The sequence below is a fragment of the Anopheles bellator genome, chromosome 1, assembly GCF_943735745.2.
Source record: "Anopheles bellator chromosome 1, idAnoBellAS_SP24_06.2, whole genome shotgun sequence".
In the NCBI taxonomy this organism is placed as follows: Eukaryota; Metazoa; Arthropoda; class Insecta; order Diptera; family Culicidae; genus Anopheles; species Anopheles bellator.
The window spans coordinates 12,333,640-12,351,116 of NC_071285.1; the positions used below are offsets into that span (position 1 = coordinate 12,333,640).

The 17,477-nt window shown below is 52.0% G+C and overlaps 1 protein-coding gene across 1 annotated transcript in view; it reads left to right on the forward strand.

Annotated features, from left to right (window-relative positions):
* Positions 1–15,175, forward strand: part of LOC131205858 (RNA-binding protein fusilli) — a 45,526-nt gene extending 30,351 nt beyond the window's left edge. Inside the window, exons 3-12 of the mRNA XM_058198139.1 lie at positions 1,788–2,076; positions 6,229–6,321; positions 6,417–6,471; positions 12,274–12,384; positions 12,672–12,804; positions 12,865–13,002; positions 13,061–13,276; positions 13,492–13,734; positions 13,821–14,679; positions 14,734–15,175. Coding sequence (XP_058054122.1) covers positions 1,788–2,076; positions 6,229–6,321; positions 6,417–6,471; positions 12,274–12,384; positions 12,672–12,804; positions 12,865–13,002; positions 13,061–13,276; positions 13,492–13,734; positions 13,821–14,679; positions 14,734–15,035 — 2,439 coding nt within the window. The 3' untranslated portion in view covers positions 15,036–15,175. The remainder of the gene's footprint in view (positions 1–1,787; positions 2,077–6,228; positions 6,322–6,416; positions 6,472–12,273; positions 12,385–12,671; positions 12,805–12,864; positions 13,003–13,060; positions 13,277–13,491; positions 13,735–13,820; positions 14,680–14,733) is intronic.
* The last annotated feature ends 2,302 nt before the right edge of the window (positions 15,176–17,477 follow it).

Sequence of the window (17,477 nt, forward strand, 5' to 3'; positions counted from 1 at the left end):
TTGTGCATCGAATCATCACTATGGATGAGACTTGGCTCTATTATCATGATCCTGAATCAAAGTAAGAGGCTAAGGAGTGGTGTGAACCTGGTTCTGTGGTTCCGAAACGAGTTCGTTCAGAAATCGCATAAAAAGATGTTAGCATCAGTTTTGTGGGAAGCGAATTAAATTGTGTTAGTGGATTACTTGTAAACTGATAAAACAATAAATTTTGGTCTTTGTTATAATATTCTAAACCTACTAAAAATAAAAATTCGTGAAAAAGACCTGAAGAAAAACATCCTCTTTCATCAGGGCAATGAAAGAACATATTTAAAATGACAAAAATCCATGAATTAAACTTCGAATTGTTGGAGTATCCATCGTATTTACTAGATTTGGCCCCTAGTGAATTCCACCTGTTTTCAAACCCAAAAATAATCATGCACGAAAAGCGTTTTTCATCAAATCATGACGTCATTACAGCTGAGGAAGCGTATTTTGAAGGCGTTCCAGTTTTCCGGTGATGTCAACATAGCAGCAGGTTGACGCGATCGAAACAAGGATCTAGTAATAGTAGAGTACCAATGTAAGAGATGTAACGATGGGCTTCTTCCGATGTGTTCTGCTTGACTTCACCACAATTGTCAAGACGCTCCGCTTAATGACAGCGCGTGCATAAGACCCTGAATGCCGTTGTCGTTTTGCTATACTTGTCTTTAATTGCTTTTTAACGAGCTCAGTGGCTCGCCCGGTTTTCTAAAACAGAGTGTCTTTATGTATCAATATCAGCTCAATAAGGTTGTCGTTGTCCTGCGGTTGTCTCCAAATCCGTTTCAATTAAACAGACTGGTTAGTGTCCAACTCTATCGTCACGACCTTTAGTCATTATTCGTTTCTAACAAAGCGAAACTCGTGTGTCTGAGTTACCTTAATACCGGAATTAGAACCCTTGGAATGGAACTTCACCAGTCGCCAATCGCTTCTTTGTTTTTATTGGGTCCAAAGTCGATGTGTGCGTCGATAGCCATGCATTTTCCATATCTCTCGCTCTCTCGTGTGCCATTCCAATTCACGATTGGATACGGGGCGACGATAAGTTGCACTCTGGCCCCCACCGTTTTACCGACGAAGAAGTTACGTCGTCCATCGCTAACGGAATAGCCACGTCAGCAGGTGATAAGCGTGTTTGGCCAGTTTCTGCACGGTGATGACTGTGAAGAGATTAAGTCTGTGAAGCTTCTGTGCGTGCGGGGGTCCACCGACTCCAACACTAACCCTGTGGGGGGCTCAAAGTTCAAGTAGCACGATAGGAGGCGCCTGTTCAAGGCTCGCGATGTAAACAAAGCCAGAGAGAGGGTTGCTGTCTGTCATCTTCCTTAGCTCAACCGGCTGGTGAGTTGTTAGTCAATGCGGTCAAAGGTTTAGACCATGGGCGCGCGACCGACAGTGACAAGGGTATGGTGTGACGTTGCAGGGTGGCATTCCCACACACAAACACATGCACACCTTTGGATCAAAGGCCCTTTTCCCACCCTTTGGGGGGCGCTGTGCTATCTTCAGCGCCACTCTCTCGCTCTCTCACTCTCTTTCACTCGTTGGTTGCTACTTATCGGCTAATTGTGAGTGTTTGGCCATGACTTTAGACATTCTTGGACCCACCGCTTGGCGTCACAGAGGGGCACAGAGATAAGGGGTTTCGCGGAAACTACTAATTTTAGATTACCTCCATTTAATCTCCCGGTTTGTGGTGTGTACCAATTGGCCGCTAACGCAATTCCGCAATTCTCGCAATTTTCTTCCCACAGTTTGACGAGTACACCAAGTCACTCAACCTGGACCCCCACAGTCCCAGCTTTCGGCTAGTCACGGACGGCCAGCTGCCGCTCCGGCAGTGTCTGCATCCCGAAGCCAGTGCCAAAGAGATCGACCTGCCACAGTACTACTGGCGGTTTTGCGACCTGCGCAAGGAGTTCGTGCGCCTGAAGGCGGGTGACCTGGCCCGGGCCCTGGTACCGGTGGCCGATGCTCAGAAGCTCCAGTCGATGCCGAACCTCGTGCCGCCCGTCCCGGCCTCGATCGCCGACATAATCCAAGGTAAGACACGCGGCAACTGAAGGGCAGGGCACGCAGAGTAGGTGCTGCTCGACCTCGAACGGATTTACTGTTTATATGCCTGTGGCCGACCGTTTTGGGTAGTTGATAAGGCAGCCGGTTGACGGTTGGCGTTGTGCCGCGCGCCTCCTACGAAGCCTGTGTTTGATTGCTGATTAGATGATGCAGCGTTTTCGGTATCGGTACCACCAACCACTCCTCCTCTACTCTCCTGGCCTGGCGTCTCGGCGCGAGGCATCGATCATAAAATGGTGGACTTAATGTGGTCACTACCGAGAGGCCGCCCCAGGTATCCACGAGCCTCTAATCTCATCGAATTGCTGTGTGCGTGTCCCGGTGGTGTATGTTAACAGGGGTTTTGTTTTCGCTTATCACACACTGCCAAAGCGCCAGCCACACCGGGTTTGATAAGCTGGGCGATTGCAATTCGCGTGATACCACTCACCTGGCCGCAATGCTCGTGCTAGTGGCCCAGCATGTATTAGCCGGTCAGCAGCTGGAAGCAAGGGCTTAAAACCTTAATGAGGCGTGTTGAGTCATTTCTTTATCAGGCCCCGTAATGTGGAGTACCAAACTTTTGTGGTGTAGTACCACAAATTGCGAATATTAATTCGCCGGGAATGTTCAATCGAGGCGCACCCTTCTGGGTCGCTGTAAACCTCTCGGCGACGGCGGCCAGAGTAAGGCCGTGTCAGTAAGAGTTAACTTTGACATTATCGGAATCGACAATGTGAAGGTTGCCGTGTGGTTTTTTCCCATTGTTTTTGGCCAAACAAGAAGGTCTCGGACGGCCGGCCTAGGCCCTCTACCCAGGCTAGGCCGTCCGGAGGCTCTCTGAGCCTTATGATTTTTCGTTCGGTTTGGGGTGTAAAAACACTCATTAAAACGACGCGACCGACGCTGTGGCCGCCGGCCAATGGGTTGCTTTTTCCTCCATCCCACCTTTTTTGCCCCTTGTTCGATTCTTCTTTTTTGCGCGACCACTTCCTTGCGTGACCGCACCGCACTTGTGTCGTTTATGGTGGTGTCCGGTGCGGAAGAATGGTTTTGGCATATGTCAAAACTGACAAACAATCGACGAATGGGCCGATTGCTTGGCCTCTCTTGCCGCTGGTGTCCCTTTTGCGGCTCGGCGGTGGATTCCCTTCGCACACACGGCGAGGTCAACGTGGTCGGTGGCGTACGAAGGTGAGATACCCAACCGGGGGCCGCGAACTGGCCGTCGTCGTCCGGCGGATTGATTGATGGACTGATTGAGTAAGTGACCTGCGTGTGCGCGACCGCTCGCGCAAGTAATTTGCTCTGTGGTAATGGCCGTGCCTATTGGCCTCATTTGCGTACGCGAGGCACCACAATTTGGTCGGCGAAAAACCCATCTTCTTGACTAATTTCATCCATGTCCCTGTTTTTGTGTACTAAACGTATTACTCTACGATTTGACGCCACCGCCATCGGCGAAGGTGTGTCCTTCGCCCGGTACGCCGAACTTTTGGGAGGTGGGAAAAAGTTTAGGAAAATATATCTTATCGGCGAGGCAAAAACGAAAGTTCCTCACTTTTCGAGATGGAGCTTTGATGGACACACTTCTTGCTGCTGTCGCTTGGCTTCCTTCACACGCGATGCCAGTTACACGCAAGGACCAGGACAGCGTGCGTGCGCCACAAAAAAGGACATTAGGGGACGCACACGTACGGCCAATGACGAGCAAGTGCGTCTGAAACAAATGATCATGATCATGCTGCTGTTGCTGTGTGCTTGTTGCGGCGATCACTGGCCGCCGTGACGCCGATTATGATGACGGTGGCAGTATTAATGTGCTAAAAGTACACATTAATATTCGGTGCGACAAACGACGAATGTACCTCGCCGTCTCTTCTTCGCCGTCGACCCTGTCTTGACCGTTTTGCTGACCCGCCTGTCCGTCTGCCGTCGGGGTCTGCCTGCCTCGGGCTGTCTTGCCCGTCCGTCAGTTAATGACGCCTGCGGCGGCAGCCATTTGCTTGCTGCACATGTGGACACGTCCGTTCCGAACATGGGATTTATGGGGTTTATCATGCACATTTTGGAGGTAAAAAGCGACCCGCGGTACATTCGTTCTTTTATCGGGGGATGAACAGAACAAGCGACTTCCATGCTCTCTCTCGTTCTCTCTGTACTGGCCCTTTCCTTGTGTCGCCTTTTGTAAAATTTTATTCAAATAATGTTTGGTACTGCAATGAGAATTCGATGAGCTTCGAATAAATGCAAAATTTCGCAAATCGGAATCTGAAATTTTCTCGATTTTATGGATGGTTTCTCGCAGTGTTCGCGTAGTTCCGACACCGACCACCGCTGAGCGCAGTGTCGCTAGTGTGGCAGTGCGCTGCTAAGAAAAATTCAATTACAGTATGTATCAAAAGTTTTCGAACAACGATAACTCCAGGATGAAAAATTAGTTTAATTTCGGTTACAGCTCTAGGCAGCCAATGGTCGCCATCAAAGCAAACCGAGAATTTATTGCCGAGGTTTTGGTTGTGACAAAATTTCATTCGAAGCCGTTCGTTGAAGAGGAAAGAAAGATTTGTTTTATCTGAAATTTGAATTCATTCGCTTAAGTAGTTTGGTAATATTTTCACCAGTAAGTGCTAAGCCGTAGAAGGATAAAAAAACGGGTCTTCAAGGCCACCTCGTAATCGTCTACGGGCGGCGCATCGCGCCGATTCTCGGAGGCGATCCGATTGCACAGATGTGAATAAACTGTAAAGTGTTGACAGAACGATTTATTCTCGGCAACACCCATTCGACGGGCGTTAGTACCCTCTTCGCGATCCCTGGGTTCGTTGCTTTGCGTCCCACTTTGCCACAATTATGCTGTGCACCAATGCACTTCCCCCGGAATGCACTTGACACGGGATGTGGGATGGCGTCCGTTTGCTACTTATTTACGACCTGACAGGGCATTCGGTTCGGGGTTGAAGATTACGAAGATGTTGAGACTTCGTCGCCGTCGTTTGTTCTGGTGGGCCCTATCGGCTCGATTAGAAGATTATGACACGATTTGATTGAACCCCCCCAGGCTCCGGCACCGGCACCGGCACCCGTTGGCCCCGGTAGTCCAATCGAAAGCGCCTTTCAGTGGCCGGGTTACCGCAAAAAACCGGATCATTTCCTTGCGCGCCACGGGGTATCATTTGTCGGCGGCGTGTTACCATTTCGAGAGCTGCGCTCGGCACGCGTTCGCTCCTTCTATTGCTTGCTAATCCGCGTTTGTATGCGCGCGCGCAGTTTGTTTGAGCAACGAAAAAGTGGTTTTATCTGATTTTCCTCCCGTCCCGACGACTGGCGGCTGCCGAGCGTTTTCCCCTTTTTCCGCCCGCGGCTCAGCAATTAGCCTTATTTTGGAGAGTTGCTCTCGGCCGTCACTCTCCGAGCGAGACGAAGAGAGAAAGAGGGAGAGCGAGAGAGAGGGCAATTTGTCAAACGATGCGAACAAGTGGCATACTGACACGCAGGCACACCCGGCGCATGTGATCGATTGTGGCCACAATCGTCGCATTAGGTGCGCCCCCGGTTAGGGGCTCCCGGTGCACATGTCACTTCGCTACCGCGCTGCAACCAAGTTGCAATGCGCTGCATGGCCCCCCGCCGGCCACCGTCCACTCTCTCTCTCCCTCTTTCTCAGCATTACTGCTGTAACATAAATTTCCGATCGTCCCACAGTGTCAGTGGCGACGACGACGGCGATGATCGCGAGAGAATGGCGGTAGCTCGATTGCGCACGATTCGCATGATGGTGGCCGTAATCGTAAAATGCTCCTTTCGAAATTGGAGCTTCCTCGGAACCGGCTGATTTCCGAACGGGGGTTGTGGGGCGGCGGGAACAGGTACGAGCGATGGTGGTGCCCGAGGTCTCCGCCACCTGATCGGGTGATCATGCTTCGTTGGGTGCGCGCATGATTCACGCTCGCCTCGCCGATCGCGTTCTGCGGCGAACATTAATGCAAAACATGTGCTCCACCATTAATGCTTGTAAGGTGATCGTCAAAATGCATCACATTGACACTTCGGTCCGGGGGCGGGAGGACGCGTGCCACAGGGTGCTTTCGGTAGTGCACAGTAATAAAGTTGTTTGATGTTTTCGTTTCGTTTCTCTAGATCTGGAACTGCAGGCTTGCCAGGATAATAACGAGTTCTACGTGAAGGAAGCGCGTGACATGGTGACGATCGTGCAGCACATGATCACCTTAGGTAAGCGAGCCGTTTCTGCCAGTGGCAAGCAGTGTGCGCGCCAACAAGACACCGATTAATGATCCGATGATCGGGTTTTCTTTTGCTCTTTTTAGGCCACAAATTTGACGTTAACGAAGTAATAAATCTTAATCTGGAGCCAGGCATTTGGTAAGTTGAAACGTTGAACGATCTGCCACATGCTGCTGCTACCGAGTTGATGAGAGGCCAACGCACTCGGTGCAGTGCGATAAGGAGCGCGTTTTCCGGGAGAGCGGAAAAGCTGTTGAATTTTCTTCACATTAGCGCCGCGCGAGGGTTGCGGGGTTTATTTGGTCTGCTGCGTGGGTAGGGACTGATAATTGAAAAAGCAGCAACACCACCGCTCTGTCGTTGAAAGGCTTTACGGTCGATGTTCGACTTCCAGGCGAGAACTGTTGGCACACGGTAAATATAATTTACGGCCCCGATGATAAGTGTTTTGCCATTTTATGACAAACTATTCCGGCGAGTTTGATATTTAGGAGTAGGAGTAGATAAGGGAAAGGAGACCGGCCTATCTATCAGACCGAACACAACGAACATAGTTCGCCGGACAATTGCAATCAAGAAACAAACGTAAAATGTTTACTTCCTTGTAGTAAACTTCACAAACACAATGTTGCCAACGGGGAGCCACCGGCCATTAGCATGGGTTAATGATGTTCCGAAAATTAAGTTTCCCCGTTATCATCGCGCTCCGCCGGCGGTCCGCCCCACCACCATACTCCGGTTTTACGTTCTCGTACGTGCTCCTGCGCCCTCGTGCATAATTTAGTTGCGCGATTTGGGCAACGCGCTAGTGGACCGACCGGCCACGCGGTGAGCTGATGGCCACCACCACCTTCCCCGATTTAGCTTTCAACAGTCCGGCCATGTCGGTCTGGCCACATGCGAACCTTATTGCCAGTAAATTGTCGGGAAATGTTAGCGTGCATCACGCGTAACGTTTGTTGGCCAGGTCCAACGCTTATCACTGTGTTATGGTCGCACAACATGCATGTCCGCGTGTGTGCGTTTAACGATCGTTGTTTGAGGAAATCTTTGCGTGGTTTTCCGCAGATAAACATCTTACATGACTCGCCGGGGTCAGTGGGGCCGAAGAGAGCGCGGTGGGGTGGTTACTTCAGCGGTATCGCTGAAAATGGGCGAAGGTAAAGTGGTTTAAATTTGAAAATTAATCGACCCTCAAATGATAATTTAAGTCGGTTTGTGGCCACCCCCCGGGTCCTATGCGCGCAGGTTCATTACCGAATTTTCGCCAACGGAGTCGGAGCGCGTACGATTACGGCGGAAGAAAACGGGTGCTTACAAAACGGTTGTTGCTTTATTTCGCTGATTTCGGTTTCATTTCTCGCCGTTCAGACACCGGCCAGAGAGCGGGGCTTGTTCACTTATCTTCCGTACGTTGCGGGCGGTTTGCAGCAGGACGTTGAACATCAGAAGAACTGTTTTTCTGCTCGCCAGCCACAACATTACCATTAGCTGGCTTGCCCAACGACGACGACGACGACAACGGTGACGGTGAACATTAAGAAAAACCACTTGATTAAACCATAAAAATATGTAAAACCGCCGAGGGGTCGGCCAACCGCGCCAGCTCTCCATAAACGGGGGCATACGCGGGGGTAGATTAGATCCGCGCTTTTAGCCTGCAGCCCGCGGGGCCACTGTCAATCCTTCTCTATGTTCTCTGGTCCGCTACGAAAAACCCACTCGGTCTCGCCTGGCGGCGAGAAGATCCACACGACACAAAAAAAACAGCAAAACATGATTAGCGTGCTCAGATACCATATTACCTGTACCCGGCCCGGCCGGCCACAGACAGTGGGGACAGTGCCGCCGGAATCCGCCCCGGGAGAAATGGGCTTCTAAGAGTCGTTAATCGGTTTCGACACGGTGTAGAACAAATTGCAGCAATGGCAAAATGATGAGCGCACACGCGTCCCCCCGCCAACAGCCACACGGGAAAACGGAATTTGCGGTCGGAAAATGTGACGCGGTAGCGCAAAAAGCGTAACCAGTGATTCCGGTTTTTTTTTGAATTCAGAGTCGACAAAATGACATTTCGCTCGGGTCGGGTTTTTCATCAATCTTCGGTTCGTGTTTGGCAGCCAGGCTTTATCCGTCCATCAGACAGCGAGCGGAATCCCGGGATGAATGATTGGCTGTGGCCGTAATTACGAATGTGACCTCCACCGAGTTCCTGGCGGGCTAATCCAAAGCATGATAACGGAATGAATAATTTATTATGTTTGGTATAAAACACAACCGAGAGTATGCAGTCGCAAGCAATGAGGTTATGGTTCTCACTTCCTCCATTAGAACTTTCTAATCCGTGCACAATCGTCGGCGATCGCTCCCGATCGGTCGTCTCACGTGGTGCCCATTATCTCACTTCACGGTCGGCTTGTTTCATCCTCATTTCATTCACTCGCGAACGGCGTACTGCCGTTGACAGCAAAGATGCTCTCTCAATCCGGCGCACTAATCGGTCCACGATCGGTCCAAGATCGGTCGGCGCAGAGACAACACAGAACCTGCCACGGAGTGCCGTTAGAGTGCCGTTCTCCTACGCAGTCTCTCGAACTGCTCGAACCGAATGCGTTTCCAACCGGGAGGAGGGTTGCATTCAAAGTGGTGCAGCAGCACCTCGGAAGTGTAAATCGACCCCGGTCACCGCAAATCGAACCGGAATCGGGCCGGCCCGCCTATTGGATCGTATAATCCTCCTCGGGCTGGGCGCCACACAAGCACGCACCGCGCGGCGCGATGTTCGTGCGCTCGTCGATCGTTGCGCTCATTTGCTTTGCGCTCGTCGACCGGAGGTTGACGTTTGAAGTGGTTGTCGCTCGACCGATACGCTCAGTACGTGTTCGATAGTGAGTTAAACGAGCACGGACCGCGCGGAAACGACACGCTAGCGCGCCGGACGCACTACTACTCCTCCAGGGGTGTGATCCTTTCGACCCCTTTCGGTGTCCAGCAGGCGTGTACCAGACAGAGGTTCGTGTAAGCCCGCCAGAGCTCTGGCCACTTTGTTTTGCTCACAAATGGCACCAAACTGTGGTTGAAAGTGCTGCCGATCGGTCGGCCGGTCGGTGGTTCTGGCTGCATACGAGCTCCGTACGTGACTTTGGCGGGTGTTGTTTTGCAAGACTCGAATCGAATGTCACCACCCTAGAACGCCGCCGGACGGCGCAGTGTGGTCGCGCAACCGATGCGCTTTCTGCGTAATTCGATGACACAGTTCTCATAGCAGCAGCAGCTCCAGCAGAACGTTGTCCCGGTGTCAACGGCTTCTGTTCGTGAGCGGCTCGATCACGGTGAATTGGATTTGAATTTGAGACCCCGCGATGTGGTTCAGCGATTAATCGGTTCGAAGTGCGAAAGACGGTCCTGCCGAAAGTGCGACTCGGTGCGAGTTGAGTGCGGTGGCCACCAGAGTCGTCGTCGGTGCTCCGTAGCTTCTAGCGCCAGCGAGCAATCTTGGTCAAGGGGTCAGTCGCCGTCGGCCTGGTGGTGCGACGCGACACAGAGCGTGCGAAAGAGATGGGCCTAGTGTAATGGGCCTTATCGACGTGGCATTATAGAGGGGCCGCTGCGATGGCAGCGGACTAACGCCACTTGATCGATGTGCCGCGGCGATAGTGTGTGACTCGGTGGAGTTCTTGAACGCGCACGCAGCACGTCGCTGCTGGGTGTTGGCCTGGCCCGCACTCCGTACCCGTTCGAGCTCGAGCCCCTGCTGATTAGCAGTAGCAGCGTGCACCGCGATCGGAGCACTAATCGAATTACTGGAGGAAGCAGAAAATAGTGATTATCAAGCAAATCAAGTCTATTGCAGGATTCGACCGCCGGAGTTTCGTGGTGAGAACCGTTTGGTGGTTTGAAATTGGTAGGGTGTTCCAAAAAACCCAGTGCGCCCTGATCGGAACCTGCCCGCGTGTGTACTCTGTAACCTTCTCCGGCGATAAGAGATTACTGACGACCTGACCGACCGATTGCTCGCGCCCAAGTATGTGTGCTTTGCGAGGGTCCCTCGAGTGCTTGTTGACGGAACCCCGCGGGAGTCGCAGGAAATTTAAGGCCGGCAAACACTCCAGTTACACCCGAAGCACACCCGTGTTCTGCGATATCAAGCCGAGGGAACCGATTTCAAACGATATGCTGGCGCTACCTCTACTTAGCCGAACCGCCTCTCCATCAGTTTGCCAGGGATAGCCACTTGCTGTTCCCATTTCAGCTACATGTGTATGTGCCGGTCCGCCGGGTTTCTTACCGGTTTCATCCGTCCACGACGACGACGTTCATTCAAGCGTGTGTGCTGTGCGCGGCGATCAATCTGGATTACACGCCTTCGACACTTGTCACACTGAGCCGGGGACAGGCAGGCTCACACACCAATCGATTGATCGCGCCAGTCGTGTCCGCGAGGACACCGAGAGAGCGGCCTCGGTGGCCTCCGGATGGAACGCGTTTGCCTACGGAGACGTACGGTCACGTTCTTCTCGGTGCTGGGCGCTGGGAGGGTTGTCTATCATCCGGCAGACATCGTACACGCGGCTAGTAGGTGGTGCAGGCGCGAGCAGCTTGCTGGCCGTCAAACCACTGGCCGCTGGTTGGGGTGGTTTTAATTATACCACCCCGCATCGATGTCGCCGCGTGCTGATTGATGCACCTCCCCGCGGCTGAGGCTCCGCGATGCAAAGAACCCATTTCTTCCCTTTGTGAGCGCCCATTCGTCCGCATTGGTGCATTGTGCAATGGCCGTTCTTCCTTCGCTGTCGATTATTGCATCGAAAGGCTTTCGTCACAGTGCACGGTTCGTTCTCGGTGTTGCTAGTCACTCGCCAAAAGGTTGGGTTGCATACATGTTTATTGGCTTCCTCCGTGCATGGGCAAACGGCTAATTAGTATGGCGAGTTCTCGTCGCTTACTACTGGCACACGTGCGTGCACAAGTAAGCTGATAAAATGTAAGGTGTTGCAAAGCTGGCCAAGGGCCCCCGACTCACCACCACCCGACACATTACTAACAGTTCCAAAACAGTAGTTAGTTTGCTTTTTTATTGTTTGCTAGGAATGTTGATTGCTGTGTGGGGGAGCAGATATGAAAATGGCCCGGGTCGAGTCACCGGCGGATCTTGGAAATCCATCCTACAACCGCCATCGCGATCGTGCAACGATCATCATGCTGCTGCTGCGCTGCAGCTGTGTTTGGTGTTGTTCCGCGCGCTGGCACCGCCACCGCCTATTACCGGTTACCGGTGACGATCGGCTGGCAGAACACGCACGGTGTGCCCGAAGGGCAAATAATATGTTCGTCGATCGGGCGCCGAAGCGACCGATCACCACCAGTGTGTGATGGGGCTTCAGGTTTTGTGGCGACACCGCAACCGGAACGGAACCCGGGGGTCGCCGAGCACGAGATTGACGAGCGATGGGTTTGAAGCTGTGCAAACAGTGGCACCGCGAGCGTTCCCGGCCATGGCTGCTACTGTCTGACTTCCAGGTCTGGTTTCAGTAAACCACAGACCTTTGGGAGTGCCTTTGTTGGCTTTGGGGCCTTTGCGTGATTGTGTCGACCGTTCTGAAGGAAAACTCGAGTGAGTGTCCTGCTTTTGTTTGTTGGAAAATCATTACGAATAGCGAACTGACTGTGATGGATTGAAAAGTGGATCAGAAATTCACTACTATCTCCGTTCACGATCGGTCCGATTGCTTGGGCTGTTGTTTGTTGTTGGTGGTTGCGACACTCAAAACAACGGCCATCATAAATGTCTTTATAATCGGAGGCTCGATGGTCGGGATCGTGCTTGGCGCTCATCATAATCATTGGCGCTCGCGATCGCGATCGAATTCGAATCACACAACGTGAAACCGCTTCCGGTCATTTGCCGTAATGTCCCTCTCTCTTTCTCTCCCCTTGCAGCTCAATTGACGACGAAATCGATGGGACGTGCATAGTGCGTGCCCGTGGACTGCCGTGGCAGAGCAGCGATCAGGATATTGCTAAATTTTTCCGCGGCCTTAATGTGGCAAAGTAAGTATGGGTTCTGTGGTGCGAAAGGACGGGCTGTTTGTTTGACGGTTTGTATACCATCCATAGTTTATCATAATTGTTGGTTCATTTGCATAAACACCAGAGATATGATTCATAATTAGTTGACCTGATGACCGACTAGTAAGAGGCACTTTCCTCGAACGGTGTCCGGTTTTTGTTGAGAATCGATCAGTAAATTGTGTTGTAATCAGCAAACGAACAGGGGTTTCAAAATTCTCTGAAAACAGTTTAATAAAAATATCTTCTTCTGTCTTCTGTGCGTTTAGGGGTGGTGTAGCTCTTTGCCTATCGCCACAAGGACGTCGCAACGGTGAAGCATTGGTGCGCTTCGTATCTCAGGAACACCGCGACATGGCGCTCAAACGACACAAGCATCACATCGGGAACCGATACATCGAGGTACGTAGCCCGCCAACCAGCATTTTCGGGATCCTCATCGGCGTATTGTTACCGTTACAGGTGTATCGCGCAAATGGCGAGGACTTTCTGTCCGTCGCCGGTGGAGCATCGAACGAGGCGCAAGCATTTCTGACCAAGGGGGCACAGGTCATCATTCGGATGCGTGGTTTACCGTACGATTGCACTGCCAAGCAAGTGGTAAGTGTGATGGTGGTTCGTGCCTGCCCGACGTTAGCTTATCGTATCCGCTTTTCAGCTCGACTTCTTCGCCAACGGGGAGAACAGCTGCAACGTGCTGGACGGTTCCGATGGCATCCTGTTCGTGAAGAAACCGGACGGCCGGGCGACGGGCGATGCGTTTGTACTGTTCGAGCAGGAATCGGACGTCAACAAAGCGCTCTCGAAGCACCGGGAATCAATCGGCCAGCGCTACATTGAACTGTTCCGCTCGACAACGGCCGAAGTGCAACAGGTGGGTTGTGGGGTAGAGCGCTTCGTACGCTAATTGCGAACTAACATAACAATGATGTTGTAATTTATGCTGACAAACGGTGGATCACAGCACTATGTATAGGCTTTGCAGTGGTAAGCCGTAAAGGTGTTTTAGTTCCTGAAGAACGAATTCTAGAAACGGGTATTAAAGAGTGTAGAATGCAGAGATCCTAATCAACCGCTTCCTTTCGGTAGGTTCTGAATCGATCGATGGATCCGAAAACGTACGAACCGCCTCAGCCGCCACTGATCGCACAGTTACCGCAGGTGCAGATGCAACTGCTACCGCAGCACGTCATTACCAGTGGCACCGAGAAGAACTGCATCCGATTACGGGGCCTACCGTACGAAGCGAAGGTCGAACACATTCTGCACTTCCTGGACGACTTCGCCAAGCACATCGTCTACCAGGGCGTGCACCTGGTTTACAATGCGCAGGTAAGTGCGAAGAGGTGATGAATCCCCCGGTTTCTGTATGATAATACCCTAAACAACCCCGGATCCGGGGCAACCTCCACCAACAGGGACAGTTCAATGGCGAAGCATTCATACAGATGGACTCGGAGACCGCCGCGTACCAATCGGCCCAGCAGAAGCACCACAAGAACATGATGTTCGGCAAGAAGCAGCGCTACATCGAGGTGTTCCAGTGTTCCGGCGACGACATGAACATGGTGCTGAACGGGGGCTACCAGCAGCCGTCGAGCGGCCTGTCGAAACCATCGCTCCTCTCACCGGGTATGTTACCGACAGCGGCCACACAGCCACCGACACACGCTCCCCAGCAGACGCTCTCGCTCTCCCAGATACCGTTACCCATTCCGCCGCCCCTGTCCCTCTCCATGCCTCCGCCAACCCATCAGCTGCTGGCGCAACAGCAGGCACACTACATTGCGCAGCAAAGTCTGCTCGCCCGGCAGGCGGCAGCGGCCCAGCAGCACCAGCAGGAGCAGTTTATGCTGCAAAACCTGGGCGTTTACGCACCCCCGACCAGTGTCCCTTCGGGGGCGTTGGGATCGCAAAGTGCCGGCGGAGGAGCCAGTTACGCGACGGCCGGCAGTGTGCAGCAATCGGCGGCAAGTGGTGCCGGCAGTGGGGGACTTCCGCTCGGCCATGCTTCCGGCCCGGGTGCCGGAGCCGGTGGTCTGTCGGGGCTGGGTGGCAGTAGCCACGGGGCACTTCCTCCACATTTGGCCGGCCATCCTTCGCTCAGCTCCCCGTACTCGCAACTCTTTTTCATGCCACGCCACGCCATGTTTGCCACGAACGGTGGCTTTCCGATGGGGCTGATGGCACCATCCTCGGCGCAGCACGGTGCCTTCAATCCGCTGCACGCTTACCACAGCCTTGGTGCCGGTGGTGGCGGTGGCGCCGGTGGTGCTGGTGGTGGTGGCGGCGGTGGTGGTGGGGCTGGCTCTGGAGCCGCCGGATTGGTAGGTGGTGCTGGTGCGGCCAGCGCACTATCCCATCACCCGTCGGCCCTCATGCACCCGTCGGCGGCCGCACAGCAGCATCATGCCGTGGCGATGGCAGCGGCTGCTGCATCCCAGCAAGCAGTCGCTGGTATGCTACCCCCGAGCATCAAGCGATCGTACGACAATGCTTTCCGCGGCGATCAGTCGTCACTGGCGACCAGTGCCGCCAGCAAGCGTCCGTACCACGGCACACCGTCGCAGAACGCGGCTGCGGCTGCGGCGGCCGCAGCTGCTGCCCTCTACGGTCCGTACTATCACATGTGAACCATGGTTTGTTTCGAAGAGTTTTAGCAGCGATCGCTCTTTTCAATTGTACTTTTTCCAGAGTTCCTGAGGACTCGAGTATCCTAGCCTAACCATGAAACGTTGTGGTTGGCGGTCGGCCTTTACGGGACCATCTTCTTCCCGGACTCTGTTCCATTCACACATATTTGTTAGTGGAATACTTTTGTACGAATTGTTATTTTCTTATCTGAGACTAGAGTTAACGGATGACGCTATCGAACGTACTTACAGTTTAAGACCCTGGAACTGTGAATGCTGTTTTGAACCCATATCGGGAAAAGTAAACTTATTTTATCATTGTGTGCCGCCCGTTGTACATCCCCGTTTTGGGATTCATGACGGCGCAAGGGACCTGGCGTTGGTGGACTCCTCCTTTTCCCCTCAGTTTCTACCTCTTGTCCAATCGTCTCTCTTCTGGTAACCCTCTCCCGGTTTGTCCCAGTTCCAACACATTCCCACGATCCACTTCTTAACATCCTTCACTCTTTCCTTCTCTCTCTCTCTCTCTGTCTCCTGTTCTATCTATTGTTTGTCTAACTTTCTTTCGGGAAACGGTAAACCATTGGGTGCCTGTGGGGCGATGGACGCTCGGTTCTCTGCGAGTCTTTTGCACTCCCCGGAAAAGCAAGGGGAAAATATCTCAACCACAAACAAACAACGCAATAAATAGACGCGGAGCGGTCCACAAATACCATTTCCTTCCACAATACACAAACACACCTACACTTCCCTGTATCACACCTTGCCCACCACACCGTTGCACACAGACACACAAGCAAAGCCGTTGTGTAATCTTCTCTAGGATGTAATGTGTCGCGCGCGCATTGGGTGCCACCTAATATGCCGTGTCTTTAGCCGTACTACCACCCACGCGCAAGCAAAACAAAAAAAACAGGAAACATAAAACCAAAACATCATCAAACAATAGAAGAAAGCTCGGGTTAGCGGCGGGAGAAATGTTGGTGTTGGGTTGTGGTGCTCGGCCCCGGACATGTTCTGAGCTGCGCGCGTAATCTTTATAATCTTTAAACTCACTGTACCTGTGTGCGTTCATATGTGTGTGGGTGGGTGTGTGATTGTGTGATAAGACCGTAGGAGTAAAGCACGCCCCCCGGAAGTCCGCTCGCTCACAGCAGCTCGCAGACTGCAGCAGATGCTTATAATATACGCGGTAACTTTAGTGGTTCTTTGTGTAACGTTGTGTAGTTGTTGTAACAAATTGCTGATTGGTTTCCAAGTTGTCCGTAGGGCAGGGCAGGTGTAACGGTTGTTGATTTGGAATTCGCTAAATGAGAGTGATGAAGAGAGCAGGAGCACATAAGGCGCACACCGCGCAACCGTACGATTCGCAGCGAAGGCTAGTTGTTTGGTTGTAACACATTCCACATTCGGGTTAAGTTCGAAGTAATCGACAGCGACAATTAGATTTAATTATTCCACTTAGTTTATTTTTTGTTTACTTGTTCCGACAATCTCCATTCCTTTGCGCGTGGCCGTTGCGTTTAGAATTGAGAGGGACCACCGCAAATGGCGCAAGAAGGATAACTGCACTACGCTGTGATCGCGCTTTACACAATCCATTAGCTTAGAGAACCGCCGCCGTCGTCGTCGTCGAGTGGACTCGCTCGCTCGGTGGCGGCCAACAATTGTTCATAGTTTTCCGTTTTGTTTTTATAATATTAAATAACCATTCTACCAGCGTTACACGCACGTCACCCATTTTGGTGCCTTTTTTTTTCTTCTATCATTACGACTGCACTAACACCCCTGTGGAACATTATTCCCGATACATACGTCCATTAGGCATGCTAATATGGTTAGACGCTAAGTGTTTAGTCGTATAGATGTTTTATTTTATGTGTATTTTTTAATTTTAGTATAATTTACCATTCCATCTTTCTGTTGTTTCGTTAAACTGTACGAAGAAGCGGTTCCCGCACGGGGGGGAACGAGTCCAGTAATGTTACGCTTAGAACGGGATGGTGGAACCTTCAGGGCTAGAGTAGAGGTAAAACACTATACACACTGAGACGTCTCTTACGGTTGGAACTGCACTCACCGGGGGTGTTTGCTAAACCCAAACGAATGCGCCCAAGGTTCATTCGCGTAACCTAACCACCAAACGCAAGAGACTCGCGATCGTGAGGCAACGCTAATTAATCGTGACGCAAGCGCATTCGTACACCCAAAACTCACACAGCCCTTATTCACTCTACAATATAATAATTGGTGAAACTAAACCCGATTAAAAAGGCGAAACGAATCAACAACAAAAAATGCTATATGTGTGCGCGCACCCCGCAGGGAATGGCAACGCGCCGCTCATGAGCAAGGCAGGACAATACCGGTGTTGAAGAAGTATGTGTTTTTTTTTGGTACGGATTGCATAAGACCACACAAATAATACATAACTAGCTCGTA